Here is a 22,014-nt window from a genome sequence, read left to right on the forward strand (position 1 = left end):
ATGCCACGGTCAAAATCAGTAATTTTTTTCGCCCATTCTAATGGTTGATGTGAACATTACCCGAAGCTGCTGGCCTGTATCTGTATGATTTTATACATTGCACTGCTGCGACGCGATTGGCTGATTAGATAATTGCATGACATGAGTAAGTGTACAGGTGTTCCTAATAAAGTGCTTGGTGAGTGTATATTTGTAGTATTTGCAGAACATCTGATCCAATTTATTATAGGGTGGTTGAGGTCATAAATATGGTAATACAACATGTTACATTATGATTACAGGGCAGGACATGGTTAAGCAAAGCCCAGAATGAGAAACACAGAACCCTCCTTCTTCAACCTAACAGAGATCTGTGTCAAAGAGTTTGTGTGCCAAAGTAAGTGTAAATAGCAACCTGACAAAGTTTACTGTATCACCCACTCGCTATCTGTCACTGTCTGACATTAAACCCTGCATATTCTCGGTTTCCTTTCTCAACCACACGCACTCCTCCTCCTTCCTGTCACACTCTGACTTCACTCAGTCTTACCCTCGAGCTATGACTTGTTCGTTCATCCACTTGCACTCTTCTTTGCTCTCTCCTTACCTCGTGCTCTGATGTGTTCAGTCCTTCTTGCTTTGCTCTCATGCATTCGCTGATTCACTTATTACTCTTATTATTCACTCATTTACTTGCACCGATTCATTGACCCATTCAGTCACACTCTGATTCATTCACTCATGCTCTGGAAAGTTCACTGAGTGTTTCTCTATTAGGCCTTATTTAACTTGACTCTGATAACATCTGAAGGAAGTGGTGAATGTGAAAAAAACCATATGCCACTAAATGAGACATCAAAGCATGCATGTAGACATGAAATTGAGTTGAGGGATGTGGCATTATTGAAGTTGTGTGGGAACCCTGTAATACTTCTTGACATGGTTGGTTTCCTCATAGTCTTGTCAAGTGCTTTTAAAAAGGAATCCAGCTGTTACTCCAGGATTTCCTTCTTTCTTACTAGTGCAATACGGGTTAAATGTGTTTAATATGTTCAATTAAGGGGTGTCTGTAAAGACTGGTCTAGTTTTAGTTTTTAAGTTGGTCTGTTTAAAATGCAACGCTCTTTATTATCGCAACACAAGAGAGCATCTGTATGTGTTTATGTTCTTGGTATTTGTCTTAAGGAGAAAACAAGATACAACACCCGTTGTGGTTGGTGTTCAAGACCAAGTTTTACGAAGCACTACTCAGGTTAGTGTTGATCAGCAGAAGCGGTTCATCCCTACTGGCTCGTGTATTTTACTATTGCAAACCCAGATTTCTGTTTAAAATGCACACAATGTAGAGAAGTGTTTGTGTTCCTAATCGTCATTACATGTTCCTAATCATCATTACACTTCCTCTGTATATTACAGAGAACAAATTTCAGGTCTCAGGTGGCCTCCAGTGCCGTGGTCACGAATGACCGAGCATCACATTATAGGTATAGTGAATTTATGTGGCGAAACATTTGTAAGGTTATTATTAACATTTGCATTATGGTCAGTCAGTAAGGTTTATTTATTTGATTTTATTTTTCAAAATGTATGCCGCGATTAGGATTTTTTTTAATCTTGCATGATGCAATCGAAAAATAACAATTTAATTCTATTATAATTGGACTTAAAATATAGATGTGAAAAATAGTAACAGCACCATCTATAACAACTAGTGCAAACAGTGCTTCTTGTGAGTTAAGGATATTTATATGAAGGATCTTTAAATGTCTGATATGTAAATGAAGGATATTTAAATAAAATATATTTAAATAAAGGATATGTAAAAGAACCATGGTTTGCATTATCTGCCATTGATGGTGCTGTTGCTATTTTTGAACCACCATGTCTTTTGCGATATGAAATGCCACTTCATCAATAATTTCTCTTCCTGTCATATGGAACAGTGCTAGAAAATGTTTCAGCTAATGCTGCATTCGACTTGACTTGTAACTTGTAATAATTCCCAGCCTCCAGGCAATACAAGTCTTTGCTTTAGATTAGTGAATGTACAGACATATTGTTAAATCTATATATTTAACAGCCTGTTAAATCTAAAGCACTGACAATACAGGTCGCTGTTTGAGGAGGGAAATATGCATAACTCATCACACTTAGCTGGTTAACTTCTTAATAAAAGATGCACACGGAAGTGTTAATTTTTTTCCACTTCGTCTGTTGAACCTACCGAGGTCGAAAATGACGTCTTTTCGACCAGCGAATTACCATTTACGAGGCAAGTCGAATGCAGCGTTCTATTTTACATGAACTTGTTTCTACCAGTTCCATGTCTCTGAGGTGATATTTCCACCTTTCTTTGCTATGAGCTCATTCCTCAGCGATGCACTACCTGATTTTCTTGGCAGAGTTTGGGAGTAGCACATATTTCAATCTGATACAGTTCAAAACTTTGGACTCATCACTGTACTTTAATTCTCATATTTCATCTATCACCAAACCTGCCTTCTTTCCTCTCCGTAATATTGCTCACTACCATAGTACCTTTAGCGTTTGTGTTGCTAAAACCCTGGTCCATGCTTTCATTACTGCACTTCTCTGTTTATTGCTCTTCCATCACATTCCCTGAATAAGCTAGGGTATGGGGAATAATTCAGCAGCCTGGTTACTGACACGCACTAAAAAATCTACCCATGTAACATAGGTTCTGTACCCTCAGTAAATCCTCACTTCCACTTTTTTAGCTTTACCCCCAGTCTAGATTGTATTTGATTTTTTTCTCTGTTTTTATGCTTATAATATTTTATTGTATAAAATTACCTTGGTTTTGAAAAAGGCGCTATGTAAAATAAACTTATTATTATATATTATTTATATTATTGGTTGAAAACTGCATTGCATTTATACAAATTTTTAAAAAAAATTTCAGTTACAATCTCGATTAGAACATTTGGAAAATCGTGTTAAAGCAGTAATTCGAATTAACCAATTAATCATGAAACTAGCACAAGTTTTAATATTGACTTTTGAATTAGTTGTACAAAAGTTAATGTTATTGCTGCCACTCAGGTCAGATCCTGGTTTGTCACCTGCTCCCAAAGCCACGCCTCAGCCTCCAGCAGTCTCTGCCAGAGAAACAGAGTTACAGGTACTGTTCTGTCAGTTTTATTTAGCAAAACATGACCTGTTCATTTTGTTAGACCTTGGAGTCATGTTTTATAGCCCAAATCATGTGTTGTATAGTACCTAGAATTTTAATGAATAGGACAGATGGGATATTTTTACTACATAGCACCAAAATGACTGTAAATCGCCTTCCTGAAATAGAGGAAATGGATCATCTCTGTTCATTCTGTCTCTCTGTATGTTGTGATCCATTTCAGGCCGAGCTGTACAGCAAGCTGGTAGCTGAGAGGCAGAAGCTAGCCAGCATGAAGGACATCCCTCCTGCCATACTGGCCACCAACAAAATCCTCCTGGACCTGGCCAAGTTAAGGTATAGGGAAATGATGTTAAAGAGAAACTCGAGATGATATTTGAATCTCACACAATATGCTTACAGAGATAGAAATTAGGGATGCTCCGATCGATCAGCCGGCAATCGGTAATCACATTCTTTGACTCGATCAGTAGTCTCTAAATTTGGCCGGTCTCACGAACCGATCACAATTTGATGACGTAAAATATAGGACGACGTTACACTTTAGCGCTGCAGGCATGTCATCACCAGCGTGGAATTATTCTGAGGTCTCAAGAAACAATGAAAAATTCCTATCAAAAGGCCTATTAAAATGTTCATTGTAAAAGTAATATTTATTGTGCTTATGTATTTGATTCTCAATTAAAACAACAATCTACAACATTGCTATAAATAATATAACTAAGGCAACATCTGTGGTATTACTTTATCTGGGGGAAAAAAAAAAGGGTTAACACTGACTGTTGAACAGAAAGCTTACAGATCACTTATATCAAGCTTGAACGATCAGGAACGGGCGATCATGATGACAAGTAATCTGTAATCAGTATCGGCTGCAGAAGTCCTGATCGGAGCATCCCTAGTAGAAATGTGTACGGCCTTGTGCACTCACCACGCTCTTTATTAGGATACCATACTGCTACTGGATAGGACCTCAGGACAGCCTCAGTTCTTTATGGCATGGGTTCTACAAGGTTTTGGAAACACTTCTTTTGAGATTCTGGTTCATGTTGACATTACATCACATGATTCCTTCAGATTTGTCAGCTGCCTGTTCTATCATGAAGGTGCTCTATTGGATTCAGATCAGGATACTGGGAAGGTGATGGAATGTACACTAAAATCATTGTCATGTTCATGGAATCAGTTTGAGACAACTTGTGCTTTGAGACATGGCGAATAATCATTCTGGAAGTAGCCTTTATAAGAGGAGTAAATTGTGGTCATGTACGTGGTCAGCAACCATACTGTGGGCTGTGATAGGCTGTGGCACTCAAACAATGCACGGTTGGTATGAAAGTGGCCAGATGTGTGTCAAGAAATATGAACTGCGCTGCTGCCACATGATTGGAACGAGTTAGTTAATTGCATGGTGATGTTTTTTCATTGTGTGTGTGTGTGTGTGTCAGGCCCTGCTCAGTAGCCAAGCTGAAGCTGGTGGACGGCGTGTCTGAGGCTAAAGCAGCCATGTTAGCTCCTCTACTCCAGACCATCACAGACTTCTGCCAGACACACGGGCTGCAGGTGAACATCACTGCAAGCCTTATTTATATCTATAAAATATATATTTATGTGATATTCCAGTCTGTGTGCGAGTGTGGTTGTGTGAAATAAACTGGTGACATTGTGTATGTGCGCATATGAACCTGCTGTCGTTTGTGTTTATAGGAGGCCGTGACTTCTGCTTCCTGCGCTGAAGAGACACACAGTACACTGACAGGAAAAGCCTCAGCAGTGTCTCTGTCTGACAGTGTGGCCATAACTTACAGACTTTTCCAGATTGATGGCAAAAGCATGGTAGGGTGCAGATTATGGACAAACTGTGTTGATTTAATCCTAGCCTACTTTTGAGTGCTTAAAAAAAAAAGCTAATCAGGATATTTTTAGTAACAAATCAATGTCATGTACAGTAGTGTGATGCAGAAATAATACTGGAATTTAGTTGTTCATGTTTTTCAGAGTTTGTATTTATTTATTTTAATGGTTACAGACTGATATTTTAATTTAAAAAAAAAAAGAATTTTACATGCTGGAAAGTTTATGGCTTAGTAGCCTTTCTCAAAGTAAGGGTCGCTTTAATATATCCATGGAAAAGCAGAAATAATGGTTGCATCAGAATAAGGGCATGTTACATAGAACAAAATAAATGAAGACGAGAAGACAAAGGACCAAAACACAATGGCAGAGGATGGATAGCATGCCAGAACAAAACCGAACGGAATACAGAAGAAAATGAAATGGATTAGCACCGTAGTGAAGACGTGTTTTTTTTAAATTCGGTTTTAAAATCTGAAATTCTGGAGAAATCTTGTTTTTCCCTTGTTTTCATTTCTGCAAGTCAACCAGCACGGCCTGTCTTACATTGTTTAGAAGTGTAATTACTATGGATTCTCTGTGTAGTGCATTAATTTAGGGAGTAGGAAGACATATCGAATCATCCTGAGAAAGGATATAACATGCATTACATGAAGACCTTTTTGTTTTTTGTTTGTTGTTGAACCTTTTGTGCTTCTGTAAGGACTGCTCGCTGATTTTTATTTATTTATTTTTCGATAATTGGTAACCATCTGACAACTTAAATCTTTACTATTCTAATGTCTTTACTATTCATTTCCGTGTGTGAAACCGCAGCATGGCTGACAGGTCAATTTGAATCCTTGCGCATTTGTGCTGAGGTTTAATCTGCTCTGTTTGTGTGTATGTGCAGAAACAAGTAGCTGATGCTCGTAGCTTGCCCTTGGCAGTGGTTGAGTCGCATCTACTACAGGCTCAGAAGGCCAGCCGGACACTGGACACCGAGCGTGCCGGCCTGTCTTCGTCTCTATTCAACAACATCACGCGCATCCTCGCCTCTCCTCCTCTCAGCTCAAGTAACAATGCTTACGTTTAGAAAATGTCTGTTATACCATAAATCATACAGTCATATAGTGTAAATATATGTTTTGTGCAGATTTTGGTGTGAACATTAAAAGTCCTTCCTCTTTCATTTCTGGCTGTCTATCAGATCTCAGTGACTTTAAGAATATTCGTGCTGTGGTGCCAGAGGACATCAGCACTTTTCTCCTCAGGCTGTGCGTTGCTAAGCTACAGGATGAAGGCTTTCCAAAGCCGCAGCCCATTAACCTGCCATCGGAACAGCACCAGATCACCTGGATAGAGCCTCAGGTTAGTGCTGGTGCCAGTGCTAATCAAGTTAACAGCTCACTGGGTCCAGAAACATTTACTAATTAAGCATGTTAACAAGGCGTTGGATTGTTTTTGTAGCACACAATGTCAGAATCCAATCTGTCCATATGAAGAGTCACCAGCAGAGGGCAGCAAAGTGCTATCTGCTTAGTGTCCTGTGCCTCTTTCACCTCAAGGAGTAAGGCCTTCAGATTACAAAAAGACATTGCTTGGACAAAAGGACAAGGCTTTTTAGCAGAAAACAGTAGTAGCAGCCATTTTAAAATTGTATCCCTTCTTCCTCTGATATAGTTCCATATAACTTTAATGTAGTTCCAGTTTGATTTGTATTTTGTATCTTTAATAGAGGTTTATTTAGGAATAGCATTACTGAGTAAAGCGATGTGTTTTGAGGTAAGATTATTTAGACATGTAGTTGTGAAGCGTAGTGCTAAATTAGCCTATAAACTTCCCTTACTTTTTTAGCTTTGTGGCTCCAGTGCAAAAGTAAAGAATTCACTATTCCAGAGGTGCCAACATCTACGGTCTACCCGTAGCTCCCCCCAACCCCCTTGCTACGGTGATACGGGAGACCTGTAAAGTATGCTTTTCTACTTATTTAGCAAAAGCAGGTAATAAAACTCTCCCGGGAGAAAAGCCTAAAACTAAAGGAAAAGATGTGGGGAGTGAAAAAAACGATTACTTTCACTACATGTAGGTGAACTTTGACCTGTGAATTTGCGAACCTCTTTCTTGTGAGCTAATAGAATAGAAAAAAAGGCGGGACTATGGTGTTTTTGGTCAGTAAAATATGGTTGAGCCGGTTATTATTGAGTAGCAGTCACTCCAGACCTTTGCCTTGCTGTTTTCGTACTATTCTTGTTGTCTATGAGGGAAAAAACAACCACAAACCAACAAATATATTAGGGAATTTGTTGTAGAATCCTGTTTTCTTTTATTTTTTTTCCTTTATGCCTGCTAGGATCTTGTCACTTCAGCTATTCCATCCCAATATGCTTCATTACGTCTGAGGTCACTTATATTACAACTCTGGCAGAATGTGACCAACATATGTTGATTGAACGTACCCAGATTTCTATAGCTGTGCTGTTTAAATGCAAACTTTAGAGCAAAAAGCCTTTTTGCCCCATTGGCCCCAATGCGTTCTTGCAGGAAATGTCTTGTGTGCACCGTGCTTTAAGAATACTGTGTCTTTGAGCTCTTGTTACCTCTAAATGTTGTTACCTCTTAAAACCTTCATTAAGAGAGAGGAGGGGTAGAAAAGGCGGGGTCTGACATCTGCTCAGTCCTCTTGCTCAGATTACTGCAGACCTGTTTTCCATAAAGGTGCCGGGAGTGTTCATAGCACCAAAACAACAACCAAAAAAAAAGTTGTGGTTTGGAATGAAATGCTCATGTGGTGCAATCATTTTTGACAAACCAAATTTCCTCTTTATACAATCTACAGTCATGTGAAAAAATAAGTACACCCAATGGAAATTGTTTTTTTGCGCATATTTGGACAAGCAAACATTTGATCCTCTTTAAAACAGTGCCTATTAATAAAGCTGATATATTTGAACAAAACCTTTTTTTGAAAAAAGAAAAAGGTAAAGTTAGCTTTTTCAGTCATTTATTGAACAGGAATATCAATAGATGTGATATTTTTCTGTGGAAAAAATAAGTACACCTTTTGCCTCAGAAGCTAGAATTACCCCTTTTAGCAGAAATAACTTCTTGTAGGCGTTTTGTATAATTGTCCACCAGGCTTGCTGGAATTTTTGGCCACTCTTCCATGCAACATTCTTTCAGTTGCTAGATGATTGTGGGTTTTCTTGCATGTACTGCCGGTTTCAAATCCTCCCACAAGATTTCAATGGGATTCAAATCCAGGCTTTGACTAGGCCATTCCATAACCCTCCATTTCATTTTGAGCCATTCCTTTGTGGATTTGCTAGTGAGCTTAGGATCATTATCCTGCTGAAAGGTCCACTCTCGGTTCAACTTCAACTTCCAGACAGATGGCCTCATATTATCTTCAAACAATCTTTGATATGATGCAGAATTCATAGTTGAATCAATGAATGCAAGCTGTCCAGTCCCTGAGGCAGCGAAGCAACCCCAAACCATAACATTTCCACCACCGTGCTTCACAGTTGGTATGAGGTGCTTCTTCTGAAAAGCTGTCTTTGGTCTGTGCCAAACATGTCTGTTGTTACTGTGGCCCAACAACTCTATCTTTGATTACTCTGTCCAGAGCACATTATTCCAAAAGGCCTGGTCTTTGTCTATATGCTCATTGATAAACTGTAGTCTTGCAAAGGCTTTTTCCTGGCACGCCTCGCACGCAGGTCAAATTTGTACAGTCTCTTTCTGATTGACTTACTAGCAGATCCTGTGATGAAATTTGGGGCTTCTTGGAGACTTCTTTTTGCATCAGTCGATCTGCTCTTGGGCTGAATTGGCTGGGATGGCCAGTCCTGGACAAATTTGAAATCATTTGAAATCTGCACCATTTATATATTATTTTCCTTACAGTGGAACGATGTATTTCAAATCATTTGGAGATTTATTTTTAAATCCCTTGCCAGATTCATAGGCATCCAAAAAAAATTTTTTCTGAAGGCCTTATAGGACTCTTTAGATCTTGGCATGATGACACCACACACCTCAATTACAAAGGGAACACCAGACACTAGATATGAGAGAGATATAAATAAGACAGGTTCCACCCGCACTCCCTAAGCAGGTCCTAATCACTGGCACCCAATCTTGAACACCTAATTCTAATTTTATGGATTTAAAGGTGTGATAAATGTAGGTGTGTACTTACTATTTCCATTTGACTGATTTGGGTTTTTTTTTCGTAATTTAAATTGTGAAAATTACTACAAAATGTCAATTTTATGTGTCATTTGATAGAGTGCATCACCTTTATTAGTAGGCACTGTTATCAAATGTTTGCTTGTTCAAATATGTAAAAAAAAAAAAAAAAATAATAAATGTATACATTTAAGAAAAATTCCATTGGGAGTAGCTATTTTTTCTCATGAGTGTATAAATAGTGACTCTATGACTCAAATCATAAATAATGAATTCTACCGGGTTTTAAAATGAAAGTAACAGAAATAATTCTTCTCTTATTTCACTCAGGAAAAGCTTGTCCAGGCAGATGGTGTTGCTAAAGCAGTCACTTCAGGGCTTCGAACACACCAGCTGGAGCCAGAGCAGGACAATATGGACATGAGTGATGATGAACTCTTTAGTGAACTTCCCATGCCTGAGGTATCATCCTTTCCTTCATTTGTTGTTTTCTTCTTGCCATTCATTCATTCCATCAGTCACTAATTTGTGCACTCATTCAGCTATTGGCATTTTAAAGCAAATAAATTAACGATATTCTTGTTTACAAACCTAAAATTTTGGAGCTTGAAAGTTTCTGACAAAATCTGTTATTTTAAGATATCTATCATAAAATTTCACTTTTCCCATTTTAGTATTCCCATTTATATATGTTTTTTATTTTTGGTGTAACATTTAGTATATACAGTGGTATGTAAATAACATACATACATCCTATACATACCATACATAACATTTATATCATTGAGCGATTTTGCCAAAAAATCAGAACCATGTGGAGTTCTGAGCTGTGTAGACCCATGAATGAGACTTCATTGTGACTTTGACTGCACCTCCTTGTTGCCGAATAGGAAAAGCGTTCATAAACACATTTGTTTTACCACATTCTATCCAATCAGACACCTTTCCAAGCCAACAGTAGATGATTGTGGTTGCAGGCAATTAAGATTGTTAACTGGTGATCTTTCCAGCACCTGTTTAGTCTCAGAAAAGTAGCCAGCTAACAACTAAGAATTTAACAGGCTTAACTTGCTCGTTAGCGAACATGCCTAATTTATATTGCTTTAGCAAACCTACATAGCTTGCCTAATATCTACATCAGGAAACAAGCTATTTATCATTGCTAGGTCATTTAGCTAGGTAACGGTTTAACTGAGATGTTGCTTATAATGGATATTAGCTATGTTTAGAATGTTTAGCTAGCTAGCTTTGTTGAGCTTTGTTTCCGATGTTGTAATCGTAAAACATTATGTCTTGTACATGCCCACAAACAACAAAGTTATACGCGTCAAGAGACTTTACGCCTTCAGTTTCTTTCTAGCATACATGATATATGATATGTATATATTTCCAGCCATTGCAGGCTACACCACTGCTTATCATTATTTACCCCCTGACTGGGCACTTAGCCATAAGAACCTTACATTTACATTTATGACATTTGGCAGATGCCCTTATCCAGAGCGACTTACATTTATCTCATTTATACAACTGAGGGTTAAGGGCCTTGCTCAAGGGCCCAACAGTGGAAGCATGGTAGTGCTGGGATTTGACCTCACGACCTTCCGATCAGTAGTCCAACGTCAATTGAGCTACCACTAACCTTCTAGCGTAGCTGAAGAGCACTCCCTGTATTTTAGTGCTTATCCATAGTAATAAGTGGAAAACATTTTAACTAATGTCAGTCTGACTCCTAAATAAAATTCTTAATAGATTCAGATTTTAACCAAATAGCATTAGCTTGCAACTACTCGGCTCTTTTTGCAACCAGGTTGCTTAAAAAAAGAGATTTTTGTTTACAAACACCAAAGTGGGCTATAGTAAAGCAGTTTCTCTTACACACTGTGTTTAGGATGCAGGGCCGACCAGCAGTGTTGCTCACTGTAATGTAGAAGATGCCAGGCCATCTAAAAGGAGTGGAATTGAACTGGCTTCATGGAACCTGGAGAGCCTGGACAGAGACACTCAGGACCTGTTTAGTGATTCACCAGTCAAGGTATACCTTAAAATACACTAAACCTTAGTTATTATTTTACCTCAACATAACACTATTATACTTTTTGCAAGCACAAAGCTCAGTATCGGCCACAAAAGAGTTACAATTTTTGTAAGAAATTGTGTATGTGAATAATTTCAGGATTAAAAGAACCTTCTATCTGGTAGTATACAAAGCTAAAATTATTTAAAGATTTATAGTTGACTGTTGACATTCCCCAAAAACTGATTAGCTGATCAGAGGTGTCTAAGGTTTGCCTGGGTGTGGCCTAATATTATAATCAGTTTGATTGACATTCCTTCATCTCCCAGCCTGCCCACACCACTCAAACAGAAATAGTACCCAGTGGGACAAGCAGGAAGAACTTTGCAGTGTTTGACTCTACAAGTACACACCTACCAAATTATAGAGTGATAATTCTCTGATAAATTTGAATAATAGGATAATCACAGAAGCCTATATGTTACCAGTTTAGCTTTTAATGGCTGGAAAATTGCTGCAGTTTTAAGAAAGGTGGTTTAGGAGGGTCAAAGCGCAGTCTTGTGACTGTGACTATGTCAGCGTTGCCAGCGATTAGCCCCGCCCACTTTATATCGGCGAGGGGGGAATTCTGGCAAAGAATTTTATACGTGGGATGGTACCCCCATGCATTATGCATACTTGACTGTATACATACATATAAAATGCTTATTAAACTAATTAGAGAGTGGCCATGGATTTTATTGGTTCCCTGGAATTTTTCACATAGGCAACATTTAGTCCATTTGAATCAAACCTTTGTGTGGTTCACTTGAGCAGGTGAGAACATACCAATCACACTCAAGTGATCCATGAGCATCTTATCAATTTAGTCTCAGTTCAGGAACTCTGGCATAGTTTGATTGCAGTGTCAAAGTGATTTAACCCTGATTTGAGTTCCTCCGGAAAGTGAACTCAACGATTTTATTTATTTATTTATTTTGTAGGCATAAGCTGCTAAACCGAGCCGCAAACTGAACCGAAAGACAGCTGTAGCGGTGTAGAAATGTGACGCGTTCTGAATATTTACACCGACAAGCAAAAAGAGAAAATAAAAGCTGGATGCAGTACACATAATGATAATTAGCTGCTGAAATAAATATCTGGTCATTTATTTAGTGTTAGGGCAGTGTTTCCCATGCTTAGATAATTTCCATGACTTCCGTCCACTTTTGGTTTGTTTTGTTTGCATTTTTCCATCACTGTATTTCTAACCAATGAACGAAGGTGTTTTACGAAGACATTTTCAGCCCTACATACGCCTCAGCCAATATTTTTCAGGATACTTTAATTTTGTGCAGTGTGAGAGAAAAACCAAATCAAATAGCAGACCAACCAAATGTGTCAATTTCACTCTGATTAGGACTCTCCGAACGGACGAATAGGTGTGAAAGCGCCCTAAAGGACTTTTTTCTTTTACAAAGTCATTAATGGCCACAATAAAAAGTCAGACTCCTTTGTGTAGCAGGTTGTGCCACCTCTCATGACATCCAAAGGCTATCACATGCCTATTCCATTGTGTACAAAGCCGCCTTTGAGCTTACAGCATTGCTGAGTGACTAAGTGTAGTCTGAGGCACCATTTTCTTGTGTTGCATGTCAGTGCAAATTCAGACTTGCAAAGACTTGCATAGAGTGGAATCTAAACCGGAGTCTCTGCTGTAGCTAAGAGATCTAATTATAAGCTCTGCTCCTTTGGTTTTGGTGTTGGTTTCATGGTTTCAGTGACCTTTTCTGTGTTCTGTCCTCTAAAGGGCAGATTTAAAACAGGTATGTGAATACAAAACAGCAGTTGAGCTCATGTAGGTCTAATGGGCGTGCAGCGTGAAGTGCTTTGTTTATTTGCGACAGTGGCCTCTGGGACCTGACCTCTGCCCCGAGGCTAATGACACGCGACAGGATCGATTGGGCCGTCACAGCCACCTCTAACAAGATGAGTGCAGTGGTGTAGCTTAGCTCAGGGGGTGCGGCTTAGCTTCTGTCTGACCCCTGCCTGCCCTCACATACACTCACGCGAACAGACTCAATCGCCACATCTGGGGTTTCATCCCCTCCTGCTGTAAATTTCCTGTCTAGTCCAGAGCTCGTTGCTGGACATAAAAAGTAGAGGTATTGTCATAGGACAAAAGTGTGAGCTTTCTTTGTGTTGCTTCTTCCTGTTCTCTTATTTCTTGCTGAAAGGCACAGTAAGCTATAAAATACTACAACTGGAGAATGGCACCTATTTTTTCATTTGAATATTAGCTGTTGATTTGGTATTTAGCATTTCATGTTATATATTTGCAAAATAACAAATATTAACATAATAAACTAAGATTAAAACCGAATATTTGTCACTACTCATTACAACCATTCTCATGCCAGCACAAACAGCATCTATTATTATTCAAAAATGTTCCTAACTAGCCACATTATATCTCGACATGGACATTTATGGTGATATAAGCAGGTTTTAGAGGCCATTCATCAAAGTTCTTTTGTGCTGCATTGACACAAATCTATGGATCAATATGTGAGCATTAGGGTTCGTTTCTAAATAGATAAACTCCTCAATCTGCTGCATCCTGTCTGGAGCGACGCTGGTGATGTCATTAAGATTAAGGCTCCCACCATTAAGGAGAGAGAGAAAAAGGGCCTGAAAACTATGAAATGCATAGAAACAGATAAATAAGTGGTTTACTTGAAATGATGTTTGATTGTAAAGCGATGGTAGTTTTAATTTAAGTATATAAGTTAAATTATGCATGTAAAACATGGGGTAAAACACTTACCAAGAGAACTCGAGCCATTTTGGTTGAATTGCATATTTTTTAATAATAATAATATTTTCACTGCTGCTGTTTTGGGAAACAGCAAGGAAGCGGAAATCAAAATGACCTTTTTACGTTGTTCATTAATGGGACATTCTGTGCACGTTACTACTGTCACTTAAATGACAAAATACAAAAAAATTTAAATAAATGAAACACAACAAAACAATTTGAAGAAAAAGCTGTTACCAATTCTGATCATTTTAAAAGATTTTGGGAGATTCCAATGTAAAATTTTACAAGGTCTCTGGGTGCGTGGAGAATATTCTGTCTCTGATGTCAATCAGAGTGACACTCTATGAGCTCTTGTATGCGGAAGAAGGCAGATAGCACTTTCCCCCAAGTGTGTTACGCTGTCCTGTGCTGCAGCTCAAGCAGAATTTCGAAAAGATGCAGTTAGCCTTCACCCTCTCCTGTTGGTAGCTGTCTTATGATCGGGGAGAGCTGGCTGGTGGGTGGGAATTGGCAAATGAACAAACTGGGTGGAGGAATTTGGGGAGTGGAGGGGGTGGACAACCAGAAGGAACACACTGTGCTAATATCATTGTTCTAAAAAAACAATTTATATGATCATTTGTAGGATAACATCTGTGTGATTTGTTGTTCACGTTACATCATGTATTTTATTTAAACACTTCCAAGGGAGAGAACTAAATTTTTCCACCCATTACTGTTTGTGTTTAGCATGTTAATGTTAAAAAAAAAAAAAAATTGCCATATTTTCACACGTTTAGCAACAAAAAATGAGTCACAATTCACAATGATTTTGAAATGCAGGGATCACAATGGCTGGATGGTTATAGTGGATGTTTTTTTCCTCAGTACAGTATGATTTGGTAGGAAATCATGGACCGTTTTATTAATTTTTAATAGAGCGCACTTGTAAAAGAAGCTTAATTATTGAGCATGTCGTAATGGGAATAGCTTGGTGTGAATAAATGTGACCCATGTTTTTTTATTTTGGCCAGAGTACATACATTGTGAAGTATCACTAAAGCTGGATTTACACTTGTATATTTTTATTATTGCTGGATTTATTTTTTCTGTTATAGACATTGTAAAATGAATTCTTTAGTCATCACTTGAAATCTATGGTCTTAGAAAGCATGATAAGATCATGAGTGGCATTGCAACCAAAGACAGCCACAAACAAGTTTAGGCAGTGTCACAATTTTACACTTAAATCTGAGTGTGAGCGCTGCTATGACACCCATGTGAAAGATAACAATAGGAGGGGGCGGCACTGGATTACACAAAATCTTTATTACCTCAAGCTCATTTTGAACAATGTTTCTATATGAGTCCCTGTTTTCTGTACAAACCCGTATCACGCTGACTGATGATGTGCACAGAGCATAGTCATTTCTTTACAGCGTAGAGCTATCATTAGAGGATCTCCATTGTGTGATCTGACATGAAGCGCACGTATTATCAGACATATTACAGTACTCAGGCTAGATTTTATTTGGATCATATTATACACTGCAACAAGCAATAATCTTTAAAGTCTAAAACTAGCTTTAGTGTCTCAACAGTGATGTCTGTGCTTTATTGTTTACGCTGCAACTGCCTATGGATGGGCCGTGGGGTCAGACCGCATACGTTATTGTGGTGATGTACAACAGAGTGCTTTTTTTCCCCCCATCTGATTCCTGTTAGGACAATGTTTAATTTACAGTGTAGTATGATATATAAAATTCCAGTGTTAGTTCTTTATGACCAAACTTTTTCTGCTCATGATTAGTGGTTTTTTTAAGAAAGCAAAAAGACACACAAAAAGGGAAAAACCCAATATATGAGCATGTTAAATATCTATCTATATATCTTAGTCAATGTATTGAGCGTAGAAATAAAATTTATTTCGTTTACCCTCTCTTTGCTTTAACTTGTGTCATTTCATTATAGAATTGAAATGAATAGTACTACTTTAGTTTAAAAAAAGGGGGGGGGGGCGTAGAAAGAATGCTTTAATATGATCTCTTGTTCCCACAGACCGAAAGCCAGGCGCCAAAGAGGAAGCTGCCTGACTGGCCAGAACCACCGACTGACTCTCTTAATGCTGCTGCATCAAAAAAAAACAAAAAGAAGAAAGGACTCTTCATGTGACTTTCAGTAAAACGCTACACGTGTATATAGTTTTTCAGAAATAATTTGAGATTTTTTGCCTGAAGAAATGCACTTTTGAAAACAATCTTTTGATATTTTCCTAAATAAATTGATTTTATTTGTCTATTTTTTTTATCGTAGGAGTGTGAATCTGCGTCTTAGACAGTAAGATGTATTTAAAATTATAATAATATATACTTGTTGAAAGTTAAATAAGTAACGATTCCATATACCTCAGTTCACTGCTGATCCAATACGATTTGGTTCAGCACCGATATGACTCAAACATATACTCTGGACAGAGTAGTTTATGGAAACTTTCCATTTTCGCTAACATGACAAGCTGCAATTTTTGACAGGTTTCTCGGCTTGCAAATCAATGCAGCTGTTGTGTGTGTATGTACGTATGCATGTATGTATGTGTGTGTGTGTGTATGCATGTATGTATGTGTGTGTGTATGTATGTATGTATGTATGTATGTATGTATGTATGTATGTATGTATGTATGTGTGTATATATATATATATATATATATATATATATATATATATATATATATATATATATATAAAACTTCTTATAGATTTACCTATTCGAAACATTATTTTTTTACATCCCTATTTTATTGGTAGTAAGCATAGACATTTTTGTAGGTATTTGATTCCACTGTTTAGAATAAAAAGCATTTAGGAGATGATACTTCATTCAGACCAAGCAGTAAGACCTGTAAAGTACAGAGCTGCACACTGAATAGAAATAGTTCCTGTGTACAGGGTTAATCCTGCTTGAGGTAAAGCTCTCCTGACTACCCTGCTGTCTTTTCAGATTAAGTTGACCTTGGATTACTAGTCAAAGATAGTGGCTTAACCTAATGTGCAACGATGCACTGGGGTTCAAAGCAGATCGAATGATGGATCTATTGAACTTTGCATGTTTTTACAAAAACTGGTGAAGCTGTGGCTTAAGTTGTGTGGTTTCTCTAAATCAAGCCGGCATTTGGGTGTCTCTGGTCATTGCATCCTGGCCACTGTTGATAAAAAAGGAGTTTGCCTGTAATGCATAATTTATAGGAAAGCCTTTGGATCAACAATGAGAAAGGAGGTGTATAAAATTGCAGTGGAGTAGTATTGGCAGCATACCCAAACATAGATTCAATTAACTAACTTTTAATATGGTTAACTTTGGTGTTGTTTTACGCTTTACAAGTTTTCCATGCTGTGCATTGATCCATCTCATTAAATAGCCGCTGATTATTGAAATGAATGCTTCTCCAGACCTAAGTGAAGCTTGACTGCTTCTCTAATGCAATCAAGCATTTTTTTTTCAACCTAATTCTTTTTAGCTTATTGATATTGCCATGACCAGCATCTGTAATCCCAGTTTTTTATGCATTCTCACATCTCATGAAATTATAACCCAGACAAAGCTAATAAGCTTTTATCAAAAAATAATATTATTATACGAGTACCCAGGCTTGCACATTGCTATTCATTGAAGAAAATTCCAGCCAGTAATTCTGCCTATACTGGACTAGTGCAGTGGTTTTCATAGTGGCATCTGGGGACCCCTGGGGATTTGTAAAGCATAGCCAGAAGGTCTGCTGCTTTTTATTTTGTTACAGTGGTGGAAATCAGAACTCTCTTCAAAATTATAGTTATTGTTGTGTTTTCATTGATTTAATCCAAACCATAATAACTCAAAGCATATGTAAATAATGTCTCATCCAGGGTGTATTCCCACCTCTTTCTCAGTGTTCCCGGTAAAATCTCTGGATCCATTGCTTCCTAAAGATCAATGAAAAGTTCAGGGACAAAAAGCTCTAAGGCTACATAACTAAGGCTGAATACGTCATAAAATAACATTCTGTACTGAGGGGATTTTTTTTCCACAGTTAAAGGGGTCCCTGACTGTGAACATTTGAGAACCCAGTGGACTAGGGAAAGTGGAAATCCATCATTAGCAGTGTTTCACTGTGGAGGCCTTGAGGAAATGATGTTGTCGTGTCTGGGGAATCCCACACAGCTGTTTCTGTCATGTCACACGCCCTCAGGTCAGATGTGCCAGTATGCTTCGAGACTGAAAGACTGCTTCAGGAGCAGGTGGACGGCAGGCGCCACTGCCACTCCCAGCTGCCCAGGACACAGGCGCTTGTGGTCATACTCTGGCCCAGGACATGCAGTGTCATAGGGTGAGGTTAAAGGCTGTGGTGAGATTCAACTAAGCATGTGTTGGTGCTACGGGTGTGAGATATTGTGTTTGGAATCAGTGCCCACTCTGTTGTACTGTACAGGCAAAAAAAAAAAAAAACCCCAACAAAAACCACACGAACGCCTGCTGGGACAAACAGCAGAGACTAGACTTGTTATTGTAATTTGATTCTCATGTAATGAATACATTCATTGGATTTATACTGATGCAGTTCTGTGATGAATTTTCGAAGACATGGTTTCAAGTGAGAGGATTGTATTCTTAAGAAGTTGATTTGAATATAAAATAATTAATACTAATTTTGCAAGAGAATTAAGTAATACAGTAAGTAATTAGCATTATGATTTATGGTGAGTCTTCTTCCCTGCCAGGAACCACCACATTAGCTTCCTTTACAGCAGCCCAAGGTGAATCTTTAATACTGCTGCATCATACACTTTGCTACAGCAGAAAAAAATCCTGCAATATAAAACAAGCAGTGTTTTCAATCCATGAATATGTTAATCGCAACAGCAATGAAGCTATTTGATAGTGCTGTTACATGACTACAGTGGTATGGTTTTAAAATAAAGTTATTTTTAATGAAAACAGACAGGTAAGTGTGTCATTGCTTACTTCATACGAGCAACATTTACAGTGACCTCCACTACTATTGGTACGCTTGGTAAATATGAGCAAAGAACGCTGTGAAAATTTGTCTTTATTGTTTAAACTTGGATATCAAACAATTGCAAACACAGGTTTATATATATATAAAAAATATCTTTGTTAAATATAGGTATGCAACAATTATTGGCACCCTTTTAGTCAATACTTTATGCTGCCTCCTTTTGCTAAGATAACAGCTCTGAGTTTTCTCCTATAATGCCTGATGAGGTTGGAGAATACATGGCAAGGGATCTGAGACCGTTCCTCCATACAGAATCTCTCCAGATCCGTCACATTTCGATTTCCATGCTGGTGGACTCTCCTCTTCAGTTCACCCCACAGGTTTTCTACAGGTGTCAAGTCAGGGGACTGAGATGGTTATGGAAGGACACTGATTTTGTGGTCAGTAAATTATTTATTTTTGTGTTGATTTTGATGTATGTTTTGGATCATTGTCCTGCTGGAAGTTCCGACCACGGCCCATTTGAAGCTTTCTGGCAGAAGCAGTCAGCGTTTCATTTAATATCTGTTGGTATTTGATAGAGTCCATGATGCCAGGTATCATAACAAAATGTCCAGGTCCTCTGGCAGAAATACAGCCCCAAAACATTAAAGAGCCACCACCATATTTAACCGTGGGCATGAGGAACTTTTCCATATGGCCACCTCTCTGTGTGTGCCAAAACCACCTCTAGCGTTTATTGTCAAAAAGCTCTATTTTGGTTTCATCTGACCACAGAACCCGATCCCTTTTGACGTTCCAGTAGTGTCTGGCAAACTGAAGATGCTCGAGTTTGTTTTTGGATGAGAGTAGAGGCTTTTTTCTTGAAACCCTTCTAAACAACTTGTGATGATGTAGGTGACTTCGGATTGTAGTTTTGGAGACTTTCTGACCCCAAGACACAATTAACTTCTGCAATTCTCCAGCTGTGATACTTGGAGATTTTTTGGCCACTCGAACCATCCTCTTCACAGTGCTTTGAGACGATATAGACACACATCCAATTCCAGGTTGATTCATAACATTTCCAGTTGACTGGAACTTCTTAATTATTGCCCTGATGGTGGAAATAATTTGGCCTATCCAAATAATTTGGGAATTTGGCTTATGTTACCTCATATTTATACCCCTGTGAAACAGAAAGTCAATTTCCTGTGGAATTTATTTTACAGTTAAATGAGTCACTACAAAAAGTTTGAGAAACCCTGCAATGGAGTATCAAATGAATGTTGAACTCTTTACCTGATGTTCCCAAACATCCTTTGAAATTGGATAAAAGTGCCAACTGGAGTTCTCACTTACTATCAGATGCCACCCTGGCATGACAAATGCATTTCTCACAATTATTGTGTTGTTCTGGTTTGAGTATGAGTACCACTCGGATTACTCATATTACTGAGAATTCCTTTCATGCAGGATTGGGACAATGGGCCTAAAAGTTAACACCGGATCTGATAATAATCTTTAACAACAAAATGCTTATTGTTGTCTTTACCATATCACCTGCTCTTCATTTCAGCACAATGAATGTCAATAAATGAAGTTAAAGGTACACTCATGTGTTTATAATCTTAATCTCTATTTAAAAATATATATATATATTTAAAAAACCATGATAAAACAGTTTCTGGAATAATGTGTTTCAGATGAGAATCAGAACCCAGAGGAAAGCATTTTTTTAATTGCACTAATACCATTTCAACCCAGGGAGTTCCACAAATGTCCAGTTTTCGATGCACAGAAAGACTCGGTACAGTAGACTCAGTGGCCTCTTGATAATGCAAGGTTTTTAGTCCAGGCCCCTTAAGGGGCTGACTCTAGTTAGGGCATCTAGGTAGTCAGTTCCAGTATTTCCTACACACTATGCCACTGTTTCTGTTACCACAAGCAATACAGACAGTCAGTGTGCAGTATTAAAACAGCTTTGTGGAGAATATCCATTGACTTGTGTATTACTGTAGCTACATTATGCTAAACCTTAGTATCCAAAATGCTTTTTTTTTTTTTTTGCTCTTAGTTTTTAAAATAAAAACTCTCTTTAGTATAAAATATCCTGCCAGATGTCCATATAATGTGAAATTGTGGAGGTATTATGGGGGGTGTAACATGAACTATGGGGTTATGGTTAGGGTTAGTTTAGGGTCAACATTAAGACTTTTCTAGAATTTTCTAGTAAATATCCTTTTCTAAGCTAGTAGAAATTACTCTTAAACCACAGCATTCTTTGATACTTTGAAGTCTCGACTATGAAGAAGACTTAAGCTTCGCTCACGTCACAAACACACCACCATTTATCCCTGAAAATTTTGTTTCCATCATAATATACATTTTATACAGTTTATAAACCACATTAACTAGAGTGTCAACATATTAAACCACACTGGATTTTCAACACCATTTTTTTCTCCATTCAGAATTCAAATTCTCAGTTTCTGGACAATTTCTTCATTCATGAAATTTTACATGTTAACTCCTAATCCTAATTAGATTAGTATTACAGAGGAATTACACAAAATGTTAATTATTTTATGAGATTTACGCCATAAAGTATTTCAAAAACAAAAAAAACAATTCCACCAAAGTTGTTAGGAAAAAGTCTTTCTCTTGAGTGTGTCTTTACAGTGAAATAAATATTTTAATCCTAACAACATTGAATGACTTTATCTAGTTTTATTAAATGGGTGAATAATACTTGTAAGAGTATCACTAATCCACTGGCAAATTAGAGGTATCTATTATGAGATATGTGATATCCTTTGATATAAAGTCTCCACACCCTTGTCAGGTACGGAATCTCATTGTTGAAAAATATCAATCAGGAGGAGGAGGGGGGTCTATGGCTTAGTGCTTAGCAGGTTTGCCCTTAGCAGGTTCACACCACTAGGGTTGGGGGTTTAAATCCCACCTTTGCCCTGTGTGCATGGAGTTTGCATGCTTCAGGGATTTCCTCCAGGTACTGCTGTTTCCTCCCCCAGTCCAAAGACATGCGTTGTAGGCTGATTGGCATTTCCAAATTGCCCATATTGTG

The 22,014-nt window shown here is 38.0% G+C and overlaps 1 protein-coding gene across 2 annotated transcripts in view; it reads left to right on the forward strand.

Annotated features, from left to right (window-relative positions):
• Positions 1–16,257, forward strand: part of wrn (WRN RecQ like helicase) — a 38,743-nt gene extending 22,486 nt beyond the window's left edge. Inside the window, exons 24-35 of one of the 2 annotated variants that reach the window (XM_053644799.1) lie at positions 282–376; positions 1,165–1,231; positions 1,396–1,463; positions 3,043–3,121; positions 3,357–3,469; positions 4,582–4,696; positions 4,841–4,969; positions 5,880–6,042; positions 6,177–6,337; positions 9,491–9,622; positions 11,052–11,195; positions 16,015–16,257. In XM_053644799.1, coding sequence (XP_053500774.1) covers positions 282–376; positions 1,165–1,231; positions 1,396–1,463; positions 3,043–3,121; positions 3,357–3,469; positions 4,582–4,696; positions 4,841–4,969; positions 5,880–6,042; positions 6,177–6,337; positions 9,491–9,622; positions 11,052–11,195; positions 16,015–16,128 — 1,380 coding nt within the window. In that variant the 3' untranslated portion in view covers positions 16,129–16,257. The remainder of the gene's footprint in view (positions 1–281; positions 377–1,164; positions 1,232–1,395; positions 1,464–3,042; positions 3,122–3,356; positions 3,470–4,581; positions 4,697–4,840; positions 4,970–5,879; positions 6,043–6,176; positions 6,338–9,490; positions 9,623–11,051; positions 11,196–16,014) is intronic. The other variant, XM_053644800.1, reaches the window with a different exon arrangement.
• The last annotated feature ends 5,757 nt before the right edge of the window (positions 16,258–22,014 follow it).

The sequence above is a fragment of the Ictalurus furcatus genome, chromosome 16, assembly GCF_023375685.1.
Source record: "Ictalurus furcatus strain D&B chromosome 16, Billie_1.0, whole genome shotgun sequence".
NCBI classification, from domain to species: Eukaryota; Metazoa; Chordata; class Actinopteri; order Siluriformes; family Ictaluridae; genus Ictalurus; species Ictalurus furcatus.